Source organism: Carcharodon carcharias, chromosome 11 (assembly GCF_017639515.1).
Source record: "Carcharodon carcharias isolate sCarCar2 chromosome 11, sCarCar2.pri, whole genome shotgun sequence".
In the NCBI taxonomy this organism is placed as follows: domain Eukaryota; kingdom Metazoa; phylum Chordata; class Chondrichthyes; order Lamniformes; family Lamnidae; genus Carcharodon; species Carcharodon carcharias.
In genome coordinates, this window is record NC_054477.1 from 14,067,404 (window position 1) to 14,094,827 (window position 27,424).

The 27,424-nt window shown below is 42.4% G+C and overlaps 1 protein-coding gene across 1 annotated transcript in view; it reads left to right on the forward strand.

The window, feature by feature from the left end:
* The window catches only part of pnpla4 (patatin-like phospholipase domain containing 4), an 85,603-nt gene extending 58,370 nt beyond the window's left edge, over positions 1-27,233 (forward strand). The window contains exon 7 of the mRNA XM_041198957.1: positions 27,165-27,233. Within this exon, the coding sequence (XP_041054891.1) occupies positions 27,165-27,218 (54 nt within the window). The 3' untranslated portion in view covers positions 27,219-27,233. The remainder of the gene's footprint in view (positions 1-27,164) is intronic.
* Positions 27,234-27,424: the final 191 nt, after the last annotated feature.

The window sequence follows — 27,424 nt, forward strand, 5'->3', positions numbered from 1 at the left end:
CGTAAAATTCTAGTTCATTGCCATGCCAGTCTTTTCCTCAATGTAGCGATGCATGTTAATCATAGCTCCCTCACTAATATAGTTCCAATTTAAAATACCTCACTATGACATTCACCTGTCTATACCAAATAAAGATTTATACAGTTAAAAATAAATTCTACGAAGGGAATTTTCTTCTGGAAGTATATACAGAGGAATTAGCAACAAACACTTATTATTGATAACATCTCTACAAATGCCTGTAGGATCTGCACCATTAGTTTGTATTCCTCTATTATTCTGGTTTCTGACGTACGGCTCTGATGAGTGCCATGTCTTCATACTCCTGATTATGTATCTCTCTGGCCCGGTCTGTACTCAGAGGCATTGTATGTCCTCTGAAAGTATTTAGGTGAGATTCCTCTTGGCACCTGAATGCTTCTTCAGGATTCAAATTGCTCTCAGGATGTTTACGACCACACAGGAGGACCTGGAATGAATTTCAGTTGCAGTATCAGTACAATACTTAATGTCATAACCCTTACTTTACACTGTCTTAATGGGTATATGAACAAAATAAATATCTCCCACATATGTAAAACATTACTTGCCATAGAGGGAGTGCAACGAAGGTTCACTAGACTAATCTCTGGGAAAGTGGGACTGTCCTATGAGGAGAGATTGAGGAGACTGGGCCTGTTTTTCTAGAGTTTAGAAGAATGAGGGGTGACCTCATTGAAGTGTACAAAATAATTACAGGGCTCGACAGGGTAGATGCAGGAAGCGGGGGCAGGGGTGGTCTAGAACCAGGGAACACAGTCTCACAATAAGAGGGAGGCCATTTAGGACTGAGGTGAGGAATTTCTTCACTTGGGATGGTCAATCTTTGGAAGTGTCTACCCCTGAGGGCTGTGGAGGCTCAGACATTAATAGCTTCAAGACTGAGATCGATAGATTTCTGGATATTAAAGACATTAAGGGATATGGGTATAGTGCGATTAAATGGCGTTGAGGTTGAAGATCAGCTATGGCCTAGTTGAATGGTGGAGAAGGCTCGAGGGGCTGAATGGCCTACTCCTGCTCCTATTCCCTATGTTTTTGTTAGTTATATTAATGTCTAAAATGCTTAGTATGTTCATATGATGTTCTTCCATCCATTAATTTAGTGTAGGCATTAACATGTTTATTTTAAATAAGTCAATAAAGATAGTCACCAAAGCAATGTCACACACAAGCGTTACACTTTACCTGCTATTTCTACCAAGTTAAATTCAGTTATACATCTTTTAACTTTTATATGCAGATATAGTCTGGAGTATTTTATATGTACCATTTACTGTTTTAATTCCATGCATTGTATTTTACATATATTGAAGACTGTATTCTATATATAACAGCAGATCTTGTGTGACATTGTTCTTGAATGGTCTAAGGTCAATGGGAGGGTGGCGATCTTTAGCACCTAGCTTGGACTACCCCATTAAGACTATTCCTCTGGTTCTCTCTATATGCGGAAGTGGTCAAAAGAGGTATATCTGGTAAAGTACAGCTGTGGCCATGCTCTGAGGTCAACCAGAGGACAAGAACTAGTAACTGAAGGGCTTCAAGGTGAAAACTTGGTGAAATAGTTAGCTTTCTCTTTCTTGGAAGAGTATTTTGCATTGCAGCAAAGTTTGTTGTGAGGGCTGGTAAGAGCACATGACTAGGATTTTTATATTAGTTTTTTTTATTAGCAGATCCTAGGCTACATAAGCTCTGGGCAATAGAAGGCTGGCAGTGAGTTACAAGGCAGGAATTCAAAGAAATGGATTCATTGGCAAAAGAATCAGAGGTGAGTTTTTTTTTGTGTAGCGACTTGGAAGGTGCTGGCTGAAAGCATGTTGGAAGCAAGTTCAATCATAACTTTCAAAAGGGAATTGGATAAATACTTGGAAAAAAAATTGCAGAACTCTAGGAGAACAAGGAAGCATGGCTAATTGGATAGCTCTTTCAAAGAGCTGACAGGGCAAGATGGGCTGAATGGCTGTATCATTCTATGGTTCTATGATCTTGCAAATGAGAGCAAGTATAGAATCATAGAATGGTTACAGCACAGAAGGAGGCCATTGGCCTATTGTTTCTGGGCAGCCTCTCTGCAAGAGTAAACTTCCTACTCCTACTCTCCCCCACCTTTTCTCTGCAGCCCTGCATGTTTTTTTTCTCTTCAGATAATTATCCACTTTTCTTTCGAAAACCACAATTGAATGTGCCTTCACCACTATCTCATATTATGCAGTTATATTCATTGAGACTGAATCAAGAGAAACCGTCCCAAATATGATTCAACTTCTGCCCGCCTGTGTTGCGTTCCCTAAAACTCCTCATGTAGTACAGGGAACATAGGATCATAGGAGCAGGAGTTGGCCATTTGGCCCCTGGAGCTTGCTCTCCCATTCAACTGGATCATGGCTGAACTTTTACCTCTGTGCTATTTTCCTGCACTATCCCCATATCCCTTAACGTCTTAAATGTGCAGAATACTATCAATTGCATGTACTCAACAACTGAGCCTCCATAACCCTCTGAGATAGAGAATTCCAAAAATTCACCACCCTCTGAGTGAAAAAATTCCTCTTCATCTCACCCTAAATGGTCTACCCTTTATTCTGAGACTGTGTCCCCTGGTTCTAAACCCCGCGCTCCCCCTTTTCAGCCAGGGAAACATCCTTCCTGGACATATACATAAGGACAAGCTGCCTGATTGCAGAAGCTCACGATACTGTGCAGGCCAGAAATTCATTGAGAAGATGGTGACTAGAGCAGTACCTCCAGATTCTGATGTTAGTCACCAGAACAAGTGCCCAGAGCTGCCTGTGAACTGCTGTATAAGGCTTACTGACCATCACCTGTCATTTTCATTCCACACTTTGCTTCCACACTGACCCCTCTGTCCTCGGCCTCCTGTGGTGTTCCAATGAAGCTCAGCCTAAGCTTGAGGAATAGCAGCTCATCTTTCGATTAGACACTTTACGGCCAACTGGACTCAACACTGAATTTAACAATTTCAGACTGTAGTCTCTTCCCCCATTTTATTTCCCTTTTTATTGCATGTTTTGGTTTTCTTTTTACTTTCACTTCCTGATGGCAGCTGTTCACCATTCTGCCATCCACTTCCAGACACAACTTTTGCTTCTTTACTTATTCCCTTATCACTCCCTTTGGCCTGCATGATCAACTCTTTTGTCATTTCACGCCTCCTATCTTCTACCCTGCCTCAGACCTTCCCTTTTGTTCTTTGTCCACCCTCTCCTATTCCCCTTGCTTAAAACCTATTACATTTCTAACTTTTCCCAGTTCTGATGAAAGGTTGTCGACCTGATACATTAACTTTGTTTCTCACCCCATAGATGCTGCCTGACCTGCTGAGCATTTCCAAAATTTTCTGTCATTGTTTCAGATTTCCAGCATCTGTACTATCGTGTACATGACCATCACTTCCCGCAGTTTTCTTTCCTCCTCTATCTCCGATTACTGACATGCTGGGGGTATAGCTATGAGACATCGGACCAATCCCTCAACAGCTTGACTGCAGCCTATTTCTGTAATTTCTTGTAGTTTTGCATTCTCTGCACATTTTTACATTCCTCTCACTCTGGCCTCTTGTTCAATACCTCTTCCCGTTTCTCTCCTAACCTTCTAATTGGCGGGTGAACCTTCAGATGCCTTGGTACTTCTCTCTGGAATTCCTTCTCTAAATCTCTGTTACTCCAGCTCTCTGCACGCTTTTTAAAAACTTCCTCAACACTCACCTTTTCAACACTTGGTCCCAACTTCACCCCTCTCCCTGGAAAAACTCTGAAGTTGAACCATACTGTTTGCTTCAAGCTGAGTTTCTGACCACATACCTGTTGCATTACCAAGACCATCTATTTCCACCTCCATAATATTCTCCCCTGCCTCAGCTCATCTGTTGCTGAAACCCTCATTCATGTGCTTGTTTTTTCTGGACTTATTTCAATGCTCTCCTGTCCAGCCTCCTACTGTCCATTCCATGTAAGTTATCCAAAACTCTACTGCCAGATTCTGATACATAACAAATCTCACTCCCTATCACCTTTGTGCTTGATGATCTATGTTGGCTCCTGGCCAGCCAATGCCTGGAATTTAAAATTAGTTATTTTCAAATTAATCCCTCTGGTCTTGCCCCCTCGTTATCTCTGTAACCTTCCCAGCCCTAACACCTTACCAGGTATCTGTGCTCCTCTAATTCTGTGCATCCCCGATTTTAATCGTTTCACCATTGGCTGCCATGCTTTCAGTTGCTTAGGCCCTAAACTCTGGAATTGTCTCCCTAAATCTCTTCACCTCTCTCTCTCTCTCCTCTTTTAAGACAGTCCTTAAAATCTACCTCCTTGACCAAACTTTTGGCCACCTGTCATAATATTTCCTTATGTGGCTTGCTGTCAAATTTTGTTTTATAATGCTATGAGGTACTTTGGAATGTTTTATCATTTTAACAGTGCTATATAAATGCAAGCTGTTATTGCTGCTCACCCCTCTTCTTTCCTGATTCCCATGTCTATTTTCCATGTGGTTATCTGTGAGTGCCCTAAGACATTTGTTTTTTAAAGGTGCTATACAAGTGTAAGTTGTTGTTGTAGTCAATGCAGGCTAATTCATCAATGGGTTGGGGGGGGGGGCATCCTAGTTGAAGCTGATTTGTTTCCTTAGCCAATACTCATACAAGTGTACTACTTAGTTATTCATCAGCCACCAGGTACATTCATTTTCTGCTTAACCCAGGATGCACTGCGTCAGTTGTAGCACCATTGTTTTGTCATCTCAACTTTGGTCAGGGATCATGTCTGGAACCTTTTTCACCTGACTGACTCAGTGCCAAAGTGGGAGGTGCCTTTGTCTGTTGAGCCATTTGAGAAGCCCCTCATGAATCTATAAAGAGAAGGCTAATAGATGTCTTCAACATTGTGCAAGGGTTTGATAGTGTAGACTTCAAGAAGATGGAGTTTCCACTTATGGGAGAAAGCAAAAATATAAGATAGTTTTTAAAAATTCTTTTAACTGGACATGGGTGTCGCTGCCTAGACCAGCATTTTTACTGCCCATCCATATTGCCCTTGAGAAGCTGGTGGTGAGCCACCTTCTTGAACCACTGCACACTATGTGCTGACACTACAAAGCTAGGTGGGAATGCAAGCTGTGATGAAGACACAAAAAGCTGCAAAGACATATAGACAGGATAAGTGAATAGAAAACAAGGTGGCAGAAGGGGTATGTGGGTAATGTGCCAATGTGGGTAAGTGTGAGGTTATGCATTTTTGTCAAGAGAATTGTCATGAAAATGTAATAATTCTTATAATATTATTGTGATTTATTGTAAACATTAGGTTAATAGTGGGGTTTGGATAGTTCATCGGTGTGTGCGTGTGTGTGTGTGATTTAATTGATTGGAGACAGCTGGAGTGGAGGCTTTGAGTCATCAAAAAGAAGCTAGGTTTGAAATGCTAAATATGTAAACATGGCTGAAGTTTTAGAATGTGAGGTGTAAAGAAAATTTGCATTTTTGGATAAATTAGGTTAGTTTAAATTCTAACGAGATGGTAAGATCTTACACCTAGCCAGAAGATGCTAAGCCAAACAGTGTGTTTATATCTCCCAAAGGTTACTGATAAAATTAGCACTATGAAAAGATCTATATTATGAGAAAGGTAAAGTTCCAAAGACATGTCGAAACAATGAAATTTGCATTAAAAAGGGAGAAACATGTATAAAGGAGATGAGGCTACGTGTCAGAGGAGAAGGCATTCTAAGATCTAACACAAGTGTGAAAAGCCTCCAGCTTCTGTGTATCAAGTTGCTGTCTACAGGAACCGAAGCTGAGAAAACTCACTTTGAATTCTACTGTCCAGGGTATCGTGTTGCTTTGCCTGGATCTGTTTAAATCTATTTGTTTTTTACGGTTGCCATAATGAAGGTGTAACTGGGAGCCAGGTTAATTGGGGGTTTTAGGAGTTATTATAACAGTAATTTGTAGATCTCTGTATGTGCTTGAAATCTTTTCTTTTGTTAATAAATGTTTAATTTAATTTTCTAAAAACCTCTGAAGTCATAACAAATTGTGGACTCTTTGCGGGATATTTGAAATTCCTTGATTGGTTTGGAGTTGGTGAATCTTAAGGTTATGAGTATGAGAAGCACTTTGAATTTAGGAGTTGGTGTGAAGTACTTTTTGAAGTGATGGGACTGCAAAAATAGCTGTATCCATGGCTAAAATTTTGTTGGAAGTAGAAGATATAACTATGAATGGGTTACAAAAAGTATCTAAGGGTAAGTTAACAGAGTTGGTGGATAAGTTGCAGTTGAGGTTACCTGTAGGGGCAGAGAAAACAGACATAGTTGAAGTGATAGCACAACATTTGAAGTTGGAAGTGATAAATGACACTAGTTCTTTACTTCATTTGAGAAGATAGCTAAACAGTTGAAATGGCCACAGGAAAACTAGACATTGTTGTTACAATCTAGGTTAGTGGGTAGAGCACATGAGAAGAAATGTCAGCATTCAATGATGTGGTAAAAAAGGCTTTTTTGAGTACATATGAGTTGGTTCCTGAGGCATACAGGCAGATATTTAGGAATATGAGGAAATAGCCTTGGCAAACTTATATTGAGAGAGTAAGACAAAGTAATTTTGACCAGTGGATACGGGCATTAAAAGTAGAGACAACATATGCAGCTCTTAGAGAAGTAATTCTTTCGGAAGAATTTAAAGATTCAATTCCTTCAGTACTGAGAACTCATGTGGAGGAACAGTGTTCAAATGGTAAGACAAGCAGCAGACATAGCTGATGATTGAGCTAGTTCATAGATCTAAACCTTTTTTCATCACCTTTTTAAATCAGAGAAGGACAGAAAGTGGGAAGTTGAAAGGTGGGTAATCAAGAAAGAAAAGGAGTAGGTGGAAATTCCCAGGAAGCTTTTTTCAGAATAAAAAGGAAGGTGCTGAGGGTAGAAGTGACACTCGAAAATTGAGATGTTTTCATTGTAATAAAGTTGGGTACATGAATTCAGTGTGTGGGAAATTACAGGGAAAATCTTTTGTGATTTCTGGAAGTAGAATTACTGTGGGTTCTGATATTCAGGCACAGGAAAAACCAGTGGTTTATGTACAAGTAAAACAGGAGGAATATGTGGTAGGTAAAGAACTGGGAATGTGTTCACAATTTACCCAAGCGAGTTCTGAGGAGCAGGTTGCAGAAATGTTTAAAGACTTTGAGTGTGAAGGGAAAGTCTTTCCATGTGTACAGGGTGGAGTAGGTAAAGATATTAAAATTTTAAGAGACACAGGGGCTAGTCAATCCTTAATGTTGTGGGATAGTGATATTTATTGTTCAGAAGGAGTATTGCAGGAACAGGTGATAATTTTAAGTGGGGTTCATGGAGATGCTAAACCTATTCCATTGCAGAAGGTAAATTTAAAGAGTAAGTGGAAAACAGGTGAGGTGATTGTTGGAGTAGTGGAAAAATTGCCCATTGCAGGGGTTAAATTTATTTTAGGTAATGATATAGCTGGGTCACAAATATGGGTGATGCCTATGGTAGTTGAGCAGCCTGTTGAGGTGTTTTCAGCAGAAGTGTTGCAGAAAGAGGATCCTGGATTGTTTCCAGATTGTGTGATAACAAGATCACAGGCTCACAAATTGAAACAGGAAGAACAAGAAGTTAAAAGGCAGGAAGAAGGTGTTGAAGTTTAATTAGCTGATATTGTTTTTGATAAGATTGTTCAGGAAGAAAGAATGGAGGATAATACAGCTGAGGTATTTAGCTCAAGGTTGTTGGTAGAGTTGTAGAAAAAGGATCCACAGATAAAACAGTTATATCAGACAGCTTACTCAGAAACAGAGGCAGAATGTATTCCAGAATGTTATTATTGTAAGGATAATGTATTAATGAGAAAGTGGTGGCTGTATTATGTTTCAGCAGATGAAAACTGGAGGGAAGTGCATCAGATTGTTATACCATTTGGATATAGAAATGAGATCCTGAGAATAGCTCATGAAATTCCAATGGGGGAACATTTAGGAATTAGAAAGACAAGGCAAATAATACAAAACTATTTTTATTGGCCTGGATTGTATAGCAATGTAGTCAAATTCCGTAGAGCATGCCATGCATGTCAGGTGATAAGGAAACCACAAGGGTGATTAAGCTGGCACCTTTAATTCCAATTCAACCATTTGAAGCACCTTTTACCAGGGTCATGATTGACCCTAAGACTAAAAGTGGAAATCAGTACTTACTGACAATAATGGATATATCCAATACAGAAGTGATACCTTTGAGAAATATTACAACAAAGGGAATTGTGGAAGAGTTAACTAAATTTTTAACAAGATATGGTTTACCAAAAGAAACACAATCAGATCAGGGTTCAAATTTCATGTCACAGTTGTTTAAGATGGTAATGAACAGTTTGGGGATAAAATAGTTTAAGTCAATGGCTTATCCTCCTGAATCACAAGGGGCTTTGGGAAGATGGCATCAAACTTTAAAAACTATGATGAGGGCATATAGTCAGGACTATCCCAATGCATTGACTGGATTTAGTCCTTTCAAACCAGTCTATGGTCATGAGGTAAGAGGGCTACTGAAACTGATTTATGAGAAATTGATGGGTCAAAATTTGGAAACTACTCTCCTGGATTATGTATCAAATTTCAGAGAAAGATTGGACAGAGCATGTGAGTTGGCTGGGGAACATTTAAAGATATCACAGCAAGTGATGAATGTGAAAGCAGACAGGAAAGCTACAGTTCATAGATTTGTTGCTGGGGAAAAAGTACTCATTTTGTTACCAGTACCGGGTGACGCGTTAAAGGCAAGGTTTCGTGGGCCTTACAAGATTGCAAAGAAACTGAGTGAAGTAAATTATTTAATAAATACTCCAGACAGAAGGAAGAAATAGAGAGTGTGTCATGAAAATATGCTTAAAAAGTACTTTCATAGGGAAGAGGGCTAAAAGGAGTGGTGGTAGATAAAGAGAAAGAGGTAGAAATGAAGGGTTCTGAAATTGATTTTCATCTAATCAAATTAGATAATGAGGGGGTACTTGAAAATTTAAACAAAATATTAAGTTACCTTTCAGACAAGTGTCAAAGTGATTGCAGTCATACAAAGCTATTTGTGGGAATAAGCTGGGAGGACAAATTTAGCTATACATGATGTGTGTTTAGATGTTTCACCTTCAATAAGGCAACAACCCCATAGATTAAATCTGGCAAAGTTATCACAAATACAGAAAGGAATTAAATTCATGCTTCAAAATGACATAATTGAGTCTAGTTGCAGTAGCTGGAGTTCGCCCATTGTGATAGTACTGAAACTGGATGGAACACAAAGACTGTGGACTATCGAAAGGTCAATGTGGTGGCAAAAGCAGATTTATATCCTATACCACAGTTGGAAGATTGCATTGAGAAAGTAGGACAATCAAAATTTATCTCAAATATTGACTTGCAGAGATGGTATTGGCAGATACTATTATCAGAGAGAACAAAGGAGATATCGACTTTTGTGATGCCACATGGATTATATCAGTTTAAAGTCATACTGTTTGTTATGAAAAACGCACCAGCAACATTTCAAAGACTGACAAACAAAGTAATTGCAGGTCTGAGCAATTGTGCTGTTTATATTGACAACTTGATAGTTAGCAACAGACGAATGCTTGACAACACTATGAACAATTGTAATAATAATTTGTTTTAAATTACTTACACCAAGTACTACCATCGTTATAGTGACAGCTAGGCTATAGATTAAAATGGCCAGGGTAACAATGTTTTTCCACATCTGTTTGGGGGCCTTCGATGTCTCACATGAATTTGACTCTGAAAATAAATTGCAAGAAATTTTAGCAGAAAATGTCATTACACTCAATAACCCTGCCTTTCTAAAACAAAAACAGAAATACCTGGAAAAACTCAGTAGGTCTGGCAGCATTGGCAGAGAAGAACAAAGTTGACATTTCGGGTCCTCATGATCCTTCCAAAGAACTAAGTAAAAATAGGAGAGGGGTGAAATATAAGCTGGTTTAAGGTGGGGGCTGGGGGTGGAGAGAAGTGGCCGGGGGTGGGGGGGTGGTTGTAGGGACAAGCAAGCAGTGATAGGAGCAGATAATCAAAAGATGTCACAAACTAAAGAACAAGGAGGTGTTGAAGGTGGTGATATTATCTAAAAGAATGTGCTAATTAAGAATGGATGGCAGGACACGCAAGGTACAGCTCTAGCGGGGGTGGGGTGAAATAAGACTAAAAGGGCATAAAAGGTGTAGATTTAAAAATAAAAGAAATAGGTGGGAAAAGAAAAATCTATATAAGTTATTGGAAAAAACAAAAGGGAGGGGGAAGAAACGGAAAAGGGATGGGGTTGGAGGAGGGAGTTTAAGATCTAAAGTTGTTGAACTCAATATTCAGTCCGGAAGGCTTTAAAGTGCCTACTCGGAAGGTGAGGTGCTGTTCCTCCAGTTTGCGTTGAGCTTCACTGGAACAATGCAGCAAGCCAAGGACAGACATGTGGGCAAGAAAGTAGGGTGGACTGTTAAAATGGCAAGTGACAGGGAGGTCTGGGTCATTCTTGCAGATAGACCGAAGGTGTTCTGCAAAGCAATTGCCCAGTCTGCATTTGGTCTCTCCAATATAGAGGAGACCACATTGGGAACAACGAATGCAGTAGACTAAGCTGGGGGAAATGCAAGTGAAATGCTGCTTCACTTGAAAGGAGTGTTTGGGCCCTTGGACAGTGAGGAGAGAGGAAGTGAAGGGGCAGGTGTTGCATATTTTGCATGTGCATGGGGAGGTGCCGTAGTTGGGGGTTGAGGAGTAGGGTGTGATGGAGGAGTGGACCAGGGTGTCACGGAGGGAACGATCCCTACGGAATGCCGCCGGGGGGGGGTGAAGGGAAGATGTGTTTGGTGGTGGCATCATACTGGAGTTGGCGGAAATGGCGGAGGATGATCCTTTGAATGCGGAGGCTGGTGGGGTGATAAGTGAGGACAAGGGGGACCCTATCATGTTTCTGGGAGGGAGGAGAAGGCGTGAGGGCGGATGCGCGGGAGATGGGCCGGACACAGTTGAGGGCCCTGTCAACAACCGTGGGTGGAAAACCTCGGTTAAGGAAGAAGGAGGACATGTCAGAGGAACTGTTTTTGAAGGTAGCATCATCATGCGATGGAGGTGAAGGAACTGAGAGAATGGGATGGAGTCCTTACAGGAAGCAGGGTGTGAGGAGCTGTAGTCGAGATAGCTGTGGGAGTCGGTAGGCTTGTAATGGATTTTGGTGGACAGTCTATCACCAGAGATTGAGACAGAGAGGTCAAGGAAGGGAAGGGAAGTGTCAGAGATGGACCATGTGAAAATGATGGAGGGGTGGAGATTGGAAGCAAAATTAATAAATTTTTCCAGATCCCGACGAGAGCATGAAGCAGCACCGAAGTAATCATCGATGTACTGGAGAAAGAGTTGTGGGAGGGGGCCAGAGGAGGACTGGAACAAGGAATGTTCCATATACCCCATAAAGAGACAGGCATAGCTGGGGCCCATGCGGGTACCCATAGCCACACCTTTTATTTGGAGGAAGTGAGAGGAGTTAAAAGAGAAATTGTTCAGTGTGAGAACAAGTTCATCCAGACGGAGGAGATTAGTGGTGGATGGGGATTGTTCGGGGCTCTGTTCGAGGAAGAAGCTAAGGGCCCTCAGACCATCCTGGTGGGGGATGGAGGTGTAGAGGGATTGGACGTCCATGGTGAAGAGGAAGCTGTTGGGGCCAGGGAAGTGGAAATTGTTGATGTGATGTAAGGTGTCAGAGGAATCACGGATGTAGGTGGGAAGGGACTGGACAAGGGGAGAGAGAAGGGAGTCAAGATAACGAGAAATGAGTTCCGTGGGGCAGGAACAGGCTGACACGATCGGTCTGCCGGGACAGTTCTGTTTGTGGATTTTGGGTAGGAGGTAGAAGCGGGCCATCCGAGGTTGGGCAACCATCAGGTTGGAAGCTGTGGGAGGAAGATCTCCAGAGGAGATGAGGTCAGTGACAGTCCTGGAAACAATGGCTTAATGTTCAGTGGTGGGGTCATGGTCCAGGGAGAGGTAGGAGGAAGTGTCTGCGAGTTGACGCTCAGCCTCCGTGAGGTAGAGGTCAGTGCGCCAGACAACAACAGCACCACCCTTGACAGAGGGTTTGATGACAATGTCAGGGTTGGACCTGAGAGAACGGAGAGCAGTAAGTTCAGAGAGAGACAGGTTAGAATGGGTGAGAGGAGCAGAGAAATTGAGACGACTGATGTCACGCCGACAGTTCTCAATGGAAAGATCAAGAGAAGGTAAGAATCCAAAGGGAGGGGTCCAGGTGGAGGGAGAATATTGGAGGTGGGTAAAAGGATCCATTGAACGGGGAGAGGACTCCTGCCCAAATAAGTGAGCATGGACCCTGCCTTTCTCATTGACAATCCTTCCAAACCCATGCCTCTATCCTAGCAGAACAGGACATCAGGTGCAATGGGAACACCACCACCTCCATGTTTCTCTCCAAGTCACACAACATCCTGACTTTTTCCTTCATTGTTGCTGGGTCAAAATCCTGGAACTCTCTCCCTAACAGTACTGTGGGAGTAAGTATATCACAAGAACTGTAGTGGTTCAAGAAGACAGCTCACTACCACCTTCTCGAGGGCAATTCGGCTGACCTAGCCAGCGACGCCAACATCCCTTGAATGAGTTAAAAAAAACACCTATCCACTTCCCCACTATTCCCCTCAGTTGTCTCCATGGAAGAGTGGTTAATTACCTCTTGAACAGATGGAATGTCCATTCTCTTTCTCTCTCTACAGATGCTGTCTGACCTGCTGAGTATTTCCAGCATTTTCTGTCTTTATTGCAGATTTCCAGCATTTGCACTTTTTCACTTTTCAACATGTCCACTTCAACAGCCGTTCTGAGTAAATAATCCTCTGTTTCATTGATTTAGGCTGGAATGAACCACCCTAAATTTCCACCTTTTAACTTCCCAGTTTTTAATTTGGTATTTGGACCTTTGACCAAAATAAAATACATCTCAGAAGGAGACCATTCGGCCCATTGTGCCTGTTCTGGCTCTTTGGCAGAGCCATTATACTGGAGAGGGAGGTCTTGTGGTGCAGTGGTCGTGTCCCTACCTCTGGGCCAGTAGCTCCAGGTTCAAGTCCCACATCAGGCCACAGGGGGTATGTTCATAATATAGCCAGGCAGATTGATTAACAGCCTGCAAATCCTTCTAATGTGCCTGATGGCAGGTGGTAAAAGTGGGATGGTTTCTTGATCAGCTATACTGCAGAAGGCAATGGCAAACCACAGCAGTGCTTTGCAAGTATCATCATGGACCAATCCAATGGCAGTCTATGGTCACCAATACCCTCTTAGGGCATTGCATCTGAAGGAGGAAGATCATATTGGAGGATTGGTTTTTTCAACATCTGTTGTAATCATGAAAGCTTCAGTTGGGTTACCCTGAGGTCCCCTCTGTAAAAGAAACAGGCTCAAATTCCTTAATCCTTCCCTTGTAACTTAAATTTTTGTTATGCACCGGAGAGTTTTTTTAATATGTTACTGTGGAACTGTTAAAGGGTGGGACATGCACCATCATGTGTTTCCCACATTTCCATTTCCTTTCCTCAGTTCTTCACCCTCGGTCTCACCAGTCCAAAACCCATCCCATCTGAAAGGCCAGGTAGCTCATCAAAATCTTTGTTGGTAACATCCTATTCTGCCAAATTCTCACTTGTCCATCACCCGACAAAATATCACTGCAGGTTTATCACGAAACATGCTTTAAATAAACCCACAAGGGATGCCATTAAGACACAACTGTGTTTGTTTTACTCACCGCGCACAGTTAATCTAGTTCCTTCTCCATATCCACTCACGTGAGGAGGCGGTAGGGAGACTGATACTTCGCACATGTAAACTCCGGAGTCATTCACTGTCAGGTTGTTTATGACCAGGATGTTATAAACTTTGGAGAGATTGCCACAAACGTATAGGCGCCCATCTTGACTAGACAGGGAATTGGAGTCTTTTGAAAAGGCCATGATTGGATGATTCTGCTGCATGCCTTTGTACCAGTACATGTCCGTGTGGTCAGGGGCTCCGTTGTGGTACTCCGCCGTGCAAGCGATTGTGGCTGTCATTCCGACTGATGCAGTGATTTCACTGGGATGCTGTGACACCGAAACTTTGCCTTCATAACCTGAGAAGGTGTGGAGTGAAAGGTGAAAGGGAGTGAAACGGGACTTTGAATGGGTTTTCAGTATTTCCAATCTACTGTGTATGACACCAACTAATGGATAGATGATCAATGCCTGTATTCATTTACAAACATAGTCTTAAGGGGGAAAGGTAGAATTTGCATTTATATAGCACCTTTCACCACCTCAGGACATCCCAACAGTCAATGAAGTACTTTCTGAAGTGCCACAGCAGCCAGTTTGCGCACAGAAACCTCTCTACAACAGCAAAGTGACAATGATCTAATAATCTGGTTTATCTCTAGAACTGGGGTCACTGTTTAAAAATAAGGGGTCACCCCTTTGAGACCGAGACAAAGAGAACTTTTTCTCTTACAGGGTCTTGAGTCTTGGGAACTCTCTTCCTCGAAAAGCGGTGGAAGCAGAGTCTTTGAATGTTTTTAAGGCAAAGCCAGATAGATTCTTGATTAACAAGGGGGTGAAAGGTTATCGAGGGTAGGTGGGAATGTGGGGCTGAGTTTACAATCAGATCAGCCATGATCTTACTTGAATGGTGGGGCAGGCTCGAGGGGCCGAGTGGCCTACTCCTGCTCCTAATTCGTGGGCAGTAACTTCCAAACTTGAGAGAGTTGTACTGGGGGGATTCCCCCGCCCCCCCTTTCTGGAGATTCCCAGATAGGGAATTGCATGGCAATTGCCTGGGAAGTGCAAACTTCCCACAGGGAAATGCCCTGCACTGGGAACCATTCCAAATATTGCGAATAAACTCTCAAACTTTGGATGGTTCCGACTGTGTTACATCAATAGTTACCCAGGAAAAGTTCGAATTAAAACCACTTTTAGCTGCTGGGTAACTATTATACAGACCCACAGAACTCACCTCGTGCCCCCAAACCCGCAGGGGACTTCCCCAAAATATCACTCGACTATTCTGACAACTTCCCCGCCAACCACCACCTCCGCCCAAAAGGACTCTCCCACACCCCCCCCGCCCATCTGCCCACATGGAACCCCCCAAACCTGACAATCCCCCTGACCCGACCCAACGCCCCAACCCCCCAAGATCTGACCTAACCTGACACCCCCCCACCCCACCCCCCCCCGACACCAAGGTTCGACCTGACCCAACTGGACTCCCAAAGGCCCAGCCCAAGCTGCAACCACATACACCACCCCCCTCCAGGGCCCTTCCTGACCCAACCCCCGATACCCCCCCCAACCCCCACAAGCCCAGACCAGATGCCATCGACCCCCACCAAGGCACCTGCAATCAGAACCTCCCCACATTCCCCACAAGGCCAGACCTGACTGGACCGCCCATCCAAGACCCAACCCATCCCTCGACCCAAGCCCCCCCTGCCCCCACAAAATCCTATCCGCCTACCTTATGCGCTTACCTTGTCAAAGGCCTTTAAACTTGGCTGGGCCTCTAAACATACCCGGTTTAAGGTGGCTAGTGCCTTAAAAAAGTGGGTGTGGCTTACTTACCTTCAGCTCCGCAGCCCTCGACTCTCGGCCCTGGGGCCGCGCAGCACGCCCTGAGTCAGAAGGTCGGGCGAGATAGGTTTGGCTGGATTTTCAGGCAAGAACTTTCCAGCCTATTGGCAGTCCGACTCAACTGCCACTCTGTCGGAAGTTACGGCCCGTATGTTCGTACGTTCAGCAAATGTTGTTTAAGCAGATGTTGACCGGGACGCTCGGGACAACTCCCCAGCACCCCTTCAAAGTAGTGCCATATGATCTTGTGCATCCACCTGTGAGGGCAGACTCGGTTCAACACCTCCTCCAAGAGATGGCACCTCCAACAGGGCAGCACTCCCTCAGTACAGCGCGGGGAGAGTCAGCCTAGATCATGCGCGCAAAGAAAAATGCGCAAGCTGCAAATAATTAGAACCGAAGCAAAGATTTTAATCTCTAAAGTGCAAGACTCATTCAAGGTTCACCCTTAACTATGTCCGTCTGCATGAATGACAACGTTTTATCACACATATAGATCAGTCAGATCTACATAACACATATTGCAAATAACCTCTTAGTAGCTATCTAGGGCACTCATCAAAAAAGAATAGCTTGCACTTTGGAAAGCACCATAACCAACATAGTAATTTAGTGAGACTACTTGTTCTCCAAAACTCAGAATCACACAGTGCAGAAGAGGCCCTTCAGCCCATCGAGTCTGCACTGACACATGAGAAACACCTGACTTGAGAATCCACAGTGATATAAAACAGGCGACAATAACCTTAGTTTTGATTCCACAATTGAAGTGTAAGACATCATAGATTATACAGGAGAAGAGGCCAGGAGTCTCAATGTGCCTATTCTAGCTCTTTGAGAGAGCTAGACAATTAGTCCCACAACCCCAACTCTTACCCTCAGCCCTGTATTTTATTCCTTTTCAAGTACTTATGTAAATTCCTTTTGAAGGTCATTCTTGAGTCTGCTTCCACCACCTTTTCAGGCTGCACATTCCAGGTTACAACAACTTACTACGTTTGAAAGCTTTTGCCATAACCTCTCGCTTAGTGTAACCTGACAGTAAAATCCCTTTAATATCTACTCAATGATTCAGAAAATTGCTGAAATTCTCAGAGTTCCTGACTGTGTGTGGTAATCCTGTTCCTTTAGACCACCAGAACCAACAATTCCTTCAGTTTAAAGCCCCCCTGGTCCTGGTTACAACATCAGAGGCCATTAGTTAAATTAATTTTAAAAGATCATTTGAACAGGTAAAAACGACTAGGAAAAGCAGTTGAGTTATTATAATGATAACCTTTTGTGGATAACAACTGTTTAAATGAGCCTTGGTGGGAGGGCAGTTAGAATTTTGTCAGTTCTACCATTAAACTTACTTTTCATGAATAAATTATTAAAATGTTGAATGAGAGATTTGGGAAACGTAATCCAATCAACATTTCACAAGGGAAGATTATTAAAATCCTCATAGTTAAGTGCACCATGAAAAAGAGCTTAATTATCCAATTTTATGGCACTGCTTATAATATGATTAATACCTTCAAGAGGGAGGTGGACTGGTTCTTGACTGAAGCAGAGATAGCATCGTATAACAGGCCTCTATTGATAACACATGGTTTGTGATTGATCCCCTGGACTGGCTATAACTATCAGGTGATATTGAAATATAGGCCTGAATTGTACTCTGAGGATGGGCTCCCAGCACTCCAGTGTAAATGTCGGGGGTAATCCTGCCTGTGCTTAGCTGGCTCCTCCTGCTTTAACTTTTCAAGCCCTTTAATTAATATGAGGCGGGACTTCTCTCCAGAAGAAAGTCCCCCGCATCACGGAGCTGCCAGCCAGTCAGAGGCCAGCAGTCCTGCTCACCAGGACCAGCAGGAGTTTTCAAGAAGGAGTTGTTTTCAAGAAGGAGTTAGATATAGCTCTTGGGGCGAAAGGGATCAAAGGGTATGGGGAGAAAGCGGGAGCAGGCTTTTGAGTTGGATGGGAATAACCTCTTGCCGGGCCCCCGGTGCCAACCGGAGGTAGTTTTGCACCCCCCCCCCCACATCCACCCTCGCACTCTGCCTTGCCCAACATGCCCCCACCAAGCCCTCTCCCAGGGCCTGTCAGCGTGGTTCCAGCGAGATCCCAGACCTGAACGTCCGGGTCCAGTGCTGAGCACCACCTTGTTGACCAACCTGCAGCACTGGCAGTGACCAGTACGTAGAAACATAGAAACTAGGAGCAGGAGTAGGCCATTCGGCCCTTTGAGCCTGCTCTAACTCTAACCACGCCAGCAGCCCACATGGTTAAACTTCCCAGGTAACACCTTAAGCAATGGCCTCTCCTGCTGCCTGTTAAATTAGAGAGGCAGTGGGGCGAGGTGCTTTATTGGGCATTAATTGCCCACTTAAGGGCCTCAATTGTGCCACGGGTGGACAGCCCACCAGATGGCCCCTCCACACTATGAGGCAGGCAGGCGAGTGGCAGGCATGTCATCGATGGCACGGCACCCTAATTTCCCATCCTCAGACAAAATTCAGCCCTTGTGGCGGTTTTATCTCAGAGGAGAGAAGGCGGAGGTTGACTTGATAAAAGCTTTTAAAACCTTGAAAGGGTTCGATAGGGTAGACACAGAGAAGATGTTTCCACTTTTGGTAGTTAACAATGAGGGGGCATCAAGATAGGTTAGTCACTATTATGATCCCAGTTGATGTTACTATAGGGCAAGCCAGATCTCAGGGTAAAACCTGGCTTGATAGAACCTAACTTTTTTTTGTTTAGATATGTGGAGAATAGCTACTGAACAGAGTCAAGGGAGTCAACTTATGAACTTCTAACGAAAGAATATAACATTTATTGAACAAGAAAATATGAACTACATTACAATACTCTTTCACCCACAACTATATCTTTACAGATATATACAGATTTGTAAGGATAACACAAATTACAAAAGCTATCTTATACTCTAATGATCACGGTAAGTGTATAGTCCATGCAAACCAATAGGCAACCTGTGGTCAGGCACACCTCACTCTGAAACCAAGTGACAGATGCCACCCCAAACAGATGCTATAGATCTGTCCTCAACACCGCCCCCGCCCCTAGCCCCACAGATGCTTGTCACAGTGTGAGCCAACCGGTCTCATTGAACTCCATCTTTCACATGAGGGATTCCAATTTCCACTCTCGCCGAACTCCCTCTGGAATCTTCTCTCAAATTAACGCTTTCTCTCATATGCCTTCCACAAGGTTCCACCTCCTACGTTTTGAACTCTCCTTAAGATGTTCCTCTCACCTGGATCACCACATGCATTCAATCTTTCTTCCACACACTCTGTCTCTGACTCAGCCATGCCAACAGAACACCACTGCCTCGCATGCCCATAGTAAAGAATTACAGACCTTTGGCTGTCTCCTAGCATCTTCTGGCTTCTCACAAGCCTCTATTGTTTTAAGTCTGCTTCCTGCAGCTTTCTCCCTTTAAGCTTGGAGCTTTTCTCTGCTTCTCACTCTTATCTTCACTTAACAGGACCTTTTCTAGATTCCTGTTTATTCCCTTTGACTAGAAGGTCTTCTCAGGGCTCCTCTTCTTCTGTTCTTTGGTGAAACCTGCTTCCTTTAGCTCCCACCTGTCCAGTTTCTCCTGGCAGCTGGTATCAACCTTAGCTTGGGCCTTGCTATCTGTCCCTCTCCTATGTTGCTTCTGCTGGCAACTCCTTTCAACTTTAGAGCACACTAGCCAACTGAACTCAAACTGCTTCAGTTTCTGTGTGTGTGTGTGTCTGTGTGTGTTTGTGTGTGTGGGGCCTCTCTTTCTCTGAGACAACAGCACAGTTTGGGAATTTTACGACAGTGGGACTTTATGGTCCTGCCAAAGTCAGTGGAGTTTAGAATGGCTTGCTGCGTTTTACTGCCCTGTACCCACCACAATGGGACCATAAAATTCCAGCCTTTTCTTGGGTCATGAGGACTCGAAAGGTCAACTCTTTTCTTCTCCGCCGATGCTGCCAGACCTGCTGAGTTTTTCCAGGTAATTCTGTTTTTGTTTTTTCTTCTACCTTGTTTGTTTTAACTCCCCTACAAGAGGCATGAAATCTCATTAAAATGCAGGCGTCTTTTAAAGTGAAGCCAAAAGTCAGGCTTCATCTTTTTCACCCACAAATACAGAAATACAAATTAAACTTAATCACCAGGGAGGGGTTAGAATGTAGAACTCACTGCCACAAGGAGTAATTAAGGTGAATAGCTCCAATGCATTAAAGGAGGAAGCTGGATAAGTACAGGGAGAAAGGAATAAAGAGTGATGTGTGGGAGGAGGCTGGTATGGAGCATAAACCCAGTTCTGCTGAATAGCCTGTTTCTGTAAGTTCTATTTAAGGAGCAGAACCCTAACTTACCACAGATATGTACCATTAAATTCCAATGAAATGCAATAACTGAACAACAAGCAGCGTTCCAGTGAAGCCCAATGCAAGAGCAGCACCTCATCTTCCAATTAGGCATTTTACAGCCTTCTGGACTTACCATTGAGTTCAACTTTAGACCATGAACTCTGTCCTGCATTTTGATTTATTTTCCAACCCCCCCATCCCCCCACTCCTCTTCCCAGCCCCTCCCACTCTTTCCCAGGGCCAGCCTGTAACTTGTTCTCATATTTTGCTTTCAGAAAGTGCTGACCCTTGTTCTGCTTTTAACACCTCCTTGGGCTATCTGATCTTTATGCCACTATTAACACCTGCCTTAGTCTTTATTACCACTCCCTTTTTCTTGTATCCAAGATATCTTTGTCACTTAATTTCTCCAGAGCTTCCACCTATCCCTGTCCTATTTTGTTTCACCTGCTCCACCCCTCTTTTCAACAGCATAAAACCCATCATATTTCTATCTCCCTTCAAAGATCTGAAGAAGGGTCATATGGACTTGAAACATTAACTCTGTTTCTCTCTCCACGGATGCTGCCAGACCTGCTGAGTTTTCCCAGCATTCCTGTTTTTATCTCAGGTTTCCAGCACCTGCAGTATTTTGTTTCTATACAAAGTAAAAATAACGGTTTTGGTTTCTAAAGTACTTCACCATCTAAATTGCCATTGAAACTGAGCCGGGCTTCAGCTGCTCATCCTTAACATTAGAGTAAATGAATGTAGAAGCCTTCAGTGTCCTCCAACTCCATTTCACAACTTGGGTGGAAACATTTGGTCAAAATCACTCACAATACCTGGGGAGCGAAAGGAATATTTGGGCCCCAAAGCTCCGGAAAATGTATCATCCTTACTCAAAAGCAAACTTTAATTTCAAAATCATAAGATCATGCAGTGATAAAAGGAGGCCATTCGGTCCATTTTTCCTGTTCCAGCTCTTTGAAAGTGCTTTCCAATTAGGTCACCCTATTTGTTTTCAGTTTCCCCATTCTCTCCTCCCCACCCTCTTTGAAAGGGGGTGGTGGGGGGGGGAGGTGGAAGGGGGATGGATATTGTTCTGTCATTACTGGCAACCCTCTGGTACCTTAATCTTAAAAGGGGTTTTTCTTAACATTCTGAGTTAGCCATTGTCTAAGTGGGCAACACTTTGTGAAGCATCGAATCATGTTACAATGGAAAATGGAACAGTTGGGCCAATGGGAGCAGTTTGCAACTAATTGGATAGCTCTTCAAAAGAGCTTGCACAGCCACAATGGGGTGAATGGCCTCATCCTCTGCTGTTTGACTCTACGATATTCTCTCTGTGATGATTTTGTTGTTTGAATTTTGCCTCTAATCAAGGATGTCTTATTCTTGGGGTCCAGTTAATCTTCCCACTCCCTAGATATTCACCATCTAGAAGGCACTGGTCAGGAGTGTGATGGAATACTCTCCATTTTCCTGGATGAGAGCAGCTCCAACAACACTCAAGAAGATTTTCATCATCACGGAAAAGTCAACCAGCTTGATTGGCACCTCACCCACAAACATTCATTCACTCCACCACCAGCACACAGTAGCAGCAGTGTGTGTACCATCTACAAGAGGAACTGACCAACTCACCAAGACTTCTTCGACAGCACTTTCCAAACCTGCGACCTCTACCACTTAGAAGGACAAGGGCAGCAGACACATGGTAACACCACCACCTGCAAGTTCCCCTCCAAGCCACACACCATCCTGACTTGGAACAATGTCGCCGTTCCTTCACTGTTGCTGGGTCACAATCCTGGAACTCCCTCCCTAACAGCTTTGTCCCGGATGGTGTCGAGATTCTTGAGTGTTGTTGCAGCTACATTCACTACCGTATGGACTGCAGTGGCTCAAGGAGGCAACTCACCACCACCTTCTCAAGGGCAGTTATGAATGGACAATAAATGTTGGTCTAGCCAGTGACACCCACATCCCGTGAGGGAATTAAAAAAAAAATTAGAGCCAACTTTGACTTTGGGTGATTGCTTAAAACAAGTGATATCAGATTTGGTGTTTGTTATACAGCTCCCCTCATTTTCATTACCATTCAAAGAGACAGAAAGACTTGTATTATATAGCGCCTTTCATGACATCAGGACTTCCCAAGGTGCTTTACAGTCAATGAAGTACTTTTGAAGTGCGGTTGCTGCTGTGATGAATCAAATGCCAGTCTGAGCACAGCATCTCCCACAAGCAATGTGATAATGACCAGATAATCTGTATTTGTGACATCAAAGTAAATGAAGATGAGAAAAGGTGTGTATAATGTGTAGCATTTGTGATATCGCCTGTTATACACTACCCAGAAGGAAGATAACAGTTCTGCCCAGTACTTTTATTTCTCAGTTTTTACAGGCGTTCCACTTTAAGGTATACGAGACCAGTTTGGACTGGATTTCCCAGTTTTTACTGTTTTTTTCCTTCTGCGCATTACCCAAAGTCAAAATGACCCCCATTTAATCAATGTAATGAGTAAGACAAGAAAGCCAATATTGCATGGTTCGTACCTATAGACATTCCACTATTTTACAGGAAAGTCCTCCCTGATATCGAGACAGGTAACCAAATTTCAAATCCTATTATTCCAAAATGGTCAAATTGAGCTCCTAGGTTTTAAATAGCTCCCATGATTTGCATAACGAAGTCAAGCAATGGGTGATGAATTCCTCACCTAAACCTCCCTGCCTCTCTACCTTGTTTTCCTTCTTTAAGGCACTACTTAAGCTGTCAGCCGTGGCACTGTTGGTGGTGCTCTTGTCTCTGAGTCTGAAGGTTCATTCCCACTCCACGTACCTGAGCACAAAAATCAAGGGTGACGCTCTAGTGGAGTATCTAGTGGAGGCAATGATGAACTGTCAGAGGTGCTGTCTTTCGGGTGCAATGCTAAACCAAGGTCCCCCCTTCCCCCTCAGGTTGATGCAAAAGATCCCATGGTGCCATTTCAAAGAAGAACTGGGGAGTTCTCCCTAATGTTCTAACCAACATTTATCGCTCAGTCAACGTCACTAAAACAGATATCTTGTCCTCATCACATTACTGTTCGTCAACTTGCTGTGTACAAATTTGCTGCTGCATTTCCTACATTACAACAGTGGTTACACTTGAGAAGAACTTAATTGGCTATGTTTTAGGACATCCTATTGTCATGTAAGGCCCAACAGAAATGCAAATCTTTCTTTTTTTTTTAAATCTATCTCTTTGACCAAGATCTTGATCAACCTCTCTTAATTTCCCTTTCTTCGGCTTGGTAGTAAATTTCATTTGATAGGATTCCCATGAGGAGCTTTGAGACGTTTTACTATGCCAAAGGCACTATACAAATGCAAGATGTTTTTGTTGTAAGAACTCGGATGATATCTCTTTACTAATGTCACCACTTAAAATGAATCAAGTTCCAGATCTTTAATTGATTGGTTTTTCAGGCTGCATGGAGTCAAAAAAAGATGTTTGGGGAAAGAGAGGGGTAGAGGTTAAAGGACCCAAATTAAGAAAGTACAGAGGGAAAAGCAAACAATGGAGCAATTCTTAATGTTTGACTGTGTGCTGGGAACACAGAGAATGGTGTTCGTCAAATAATAAAAATGCTATGCATAAAACATACATAACATCCAAATCTTTTATAAAACACTAGTTCGGCCTCAACTGGAGTATTGTGCCCATTTCTGGGCACCACACTTTAGAAAGGATGTGAAAGCTTTAGGGACGGTGTGGATAAGATTTACAAGAATGAATCCAGGGATGAGGACGTTCAGTTACTTCAGTTAGATTGGTGATGCTTGGGGCCGTTCTCTTTTGAGAAGGAAAGATTGAGGAGATTGGATGGATCATGAAGGGGGTCTGGCCAAAGTAGAAGGGGACAAACTTTTCCCGTTGGCAGAAGGACTGAGAACCAGAGGACGCAGATTTTAAGTGACATGAGGAGGAAAAACATTTTTATGCCAGTGATTGGTTAGGATTTGGAATATACTACCTGAGATCCTAACCAATCACTGGCATAAAAATGTTTTTCCTCCTCATGTCACTTAAAATCTGCGTCCTCTGGTTCTCAGTCCTTCTGCCAACGGGAAAAGTTTGTCCCCTTCTACTTTGGCCAGACCCCCTTCATGATCCATCCAATCTCCTCAATCGAAGCCTTCAAATGGCGATTGGATAATTAACTGAAGAGAAAAAATTTGCAGGGCTACGGGGAAAAAGCAGGGAAGTGGGATGAGGTGAGTTGCTGTTGCAGAGAGCTGGCATGGGCACGATTCTGTGCTGTACTAAATTTGGAACGATAGAAGATTAGTATGGCCCCGATGCGAGGATGATATACAAATTTGTTAAGCATATTTTAAACAGCAGCTTTAAGAATTTTAACCATTGTAATCATTCTATGATTCTATGCATCAGTTGCAAAATTTAACAGTCATATCACTCAGATTATTTAACGAATAACTGCCAATATTTACAGAACAAAAATAATGATAAAACATCAATCCGTGTTTCCTGACCATTGTGATTCATTATTTTGTAGCACCACCCAAGACTGGCACCTGCAATCACCAGCGCTTCACCCTTGTGTCGTGCAGCTCTCTCTCTCTCTCTCTCTCTGCATATACCCAGCTTTTCTCTCTACCCAAACAGTTTAGAAATGACTCAACTCCGAATATTTGTCATCCTGTAAGCAAATCGACCATGTTAAAATGCTCAGCAGGTCTGGCAGCATAGGCGGAGAAGAAAAGAGTTGACGTTTCGAGTCCTCATGACCCTTCAACAGGTGCTGCCAGACCTGCTGAGTTTTTCCAGGTAATTCTGTTTTTGTTTTGGATTTCCAGCATCCGCAGTTTTTTGTTTTTATCTATATGTTAAAATGCTGCCCACCTGCCTACTTAAATCCTAGCAAATTTTAATTTACTTTCTACCATCCAGCCATAGATAATAAAGGACATTGGGGTAAATTTTGACTTTGTGTGATGGCAAATCAGTGCTCCGGTTTACATCTCTTGCCATTTTGACTTTTGTTGACTTTAATAGAGGTGAACACGAGGAGGGATGTAAACAGGGGCTCGAGATTCACTATCACCCATCTTACACTACTGCATGGAAAGAAAAGCTACCCCAATGTTTTATGAGCTACAGTCTTGATGTAATGCATATATTCTGAAGTAAATTGGGTTCCTTTGCTTCTGGAAGAAAGCCTTTGGTATCTTGCAGGCCAAGCTTTTTTCTCAAGTGTAAGACATTATGACTGTTTCAGTTCAAATTCAGAAATTTCTCCTGTCAAATAAATTCTTGCCATGTTTGCGCATTTAAATTATGAAGTTAATGTAACATGAATTTAAATTTGCTTAGTTTAAATGCAAGAGTTTTAAATTCAGTGTGAATTTATATTTAACTTGATTTGAAATTTACTGTGGATTTAAATTTATTGTGAATGTCACATGAATTTAAATTGACCTGAATTTCAATTTTCTGTGAATTTAAAATTGTTAGAAATTTAAATTACAGTATTTGCCATACTTGTCACAAATCTATTTCAGAAAAGTTAATGTTATAAAGTGCTAGCAGCCTTGGATGGCATAAAATATTCCTTTAACTTAAATTTCTGGGTTTACAGTACATTGTGCAGACTCAAGGATGTTCTTCCCTCTTAATGCTTTAAAAGTCCTGTTAAACCAGTGAGAAAACTTGAACCAAGTCAAGGTTTGTTAATGTCTTGTCAATTATATTGTTAATGTTTGTTAATGTCAATCACATTGTTAAGATTTAGAGAAATAGGTGATGGGTATTAATTGTCTTTGAGCACATGTAAATAGGGGACAGCTGGGTCACTGGGTTGTGTGGGAGGAGAGCTGTGAGACTGAACAAGTCAATAAACTCTCAATAAAGAAAAGCTCTGTGGCTTGGTTTCAGCTTCAATAATCAGCTTGGATCCTGTGGATCCTGTTAACATGGGTCTCATTCTGCTCTTTATGTTTGGGCTAATTCTCAATGGTCCTGTTTTAACTCAATCATTCTGATTTGTTAATCTATATTAGCTCCTGGTCTTCCAATCTTGAAAATATTCCTTTTAATTTTATCATCCTGAAGTATGAAATGCATCACCCTACTTACGCTCCACACTAACAACCTTCTCCCCAAAACTCCTCATTGCTTTAACTCCAGCCTCCTATGCAGCCCCTTTCTCTTTTGCGCCAGAATTCATGGCTGCACCTTAAGCAAGCAAGCTCTAAATTTCTGGAATTCTTTCCCTAAATTTCTCTGTCTCTCCTGCTTCTCCTCCTCACTTTAGGACCCTCCTTAAATCCCACCTCCTTGACCAAGCCTTTGGTCACCCTTACTAACCTATCCATCTTTGACTCATCATTTACTCCTCTCACACTTCTGTAAAGTGTCTTGGGATGATTTCGACACTAAAGATCTCAATAACTAGAAACTGTTGTTCAAGTAAAGACAGCCAAAGAAAACAACGTAAGGAATTAAGAGCTGATTTTGACAGCACCTCTTTAAGTACTTTTAAAAGGGAAATAATAAATGCATAACATCAACAGGTTTAGGGATATATTTTAAAGTTTATTAAGTCAATTAAATAAAGTATTAATAAATTAAGATAAGATACAGTGTAGCACTTATACAACTTTTATTTCCATCTAAGATTATTTCTACTTGGTTAGCTTTAATTCAAAAAAAGTTCTAATTTTGAAATGTTTTATTTAATAATATTCTGTGACTTACTTCATTAAATGAATTCAGTCAGTTACTGTTGGAGTTTGGTGACTTATTGTGTGGGCAAACAAACAAGAGTTATTTCTACAGACAAAATTGAAGTACCAAGCAGCATAACAAACAGAATAATGAAAAAGTTATAAAACCATTATCTACATTATAATGCAAGGCAATACGCATGGAAAGGTAGTCATTTAAACTCTCAAGCGCATTCGTTATATGCAAATATATTTTTGAGAGACATGTAAGTGCATTTAATAAGGGCAAAGATGTTTTTTTACCATTGAATTTACCAGGTTTTCTCCATGACATAGGAACAGAAAAACATTCAGCACCCTGAGCCTGGTCTGCCATCAATTGAACATTGACTGACATTCCAATTCCATCACCCCGTCTCTGTTAAGTGTTGCTATTCTCAATTCCACAACTGACAGTGAGACTGAGACCAGGAACTTGCCATCAATTGGAGCAAGCTGCCAACATTCTGGGGCATGGCAGGCTGGAGTTGCTGATTGTACTTCCCTCTCTTAGCATAACTAGTAAACTGGATGCGTCAGTCACAGATACATAACAC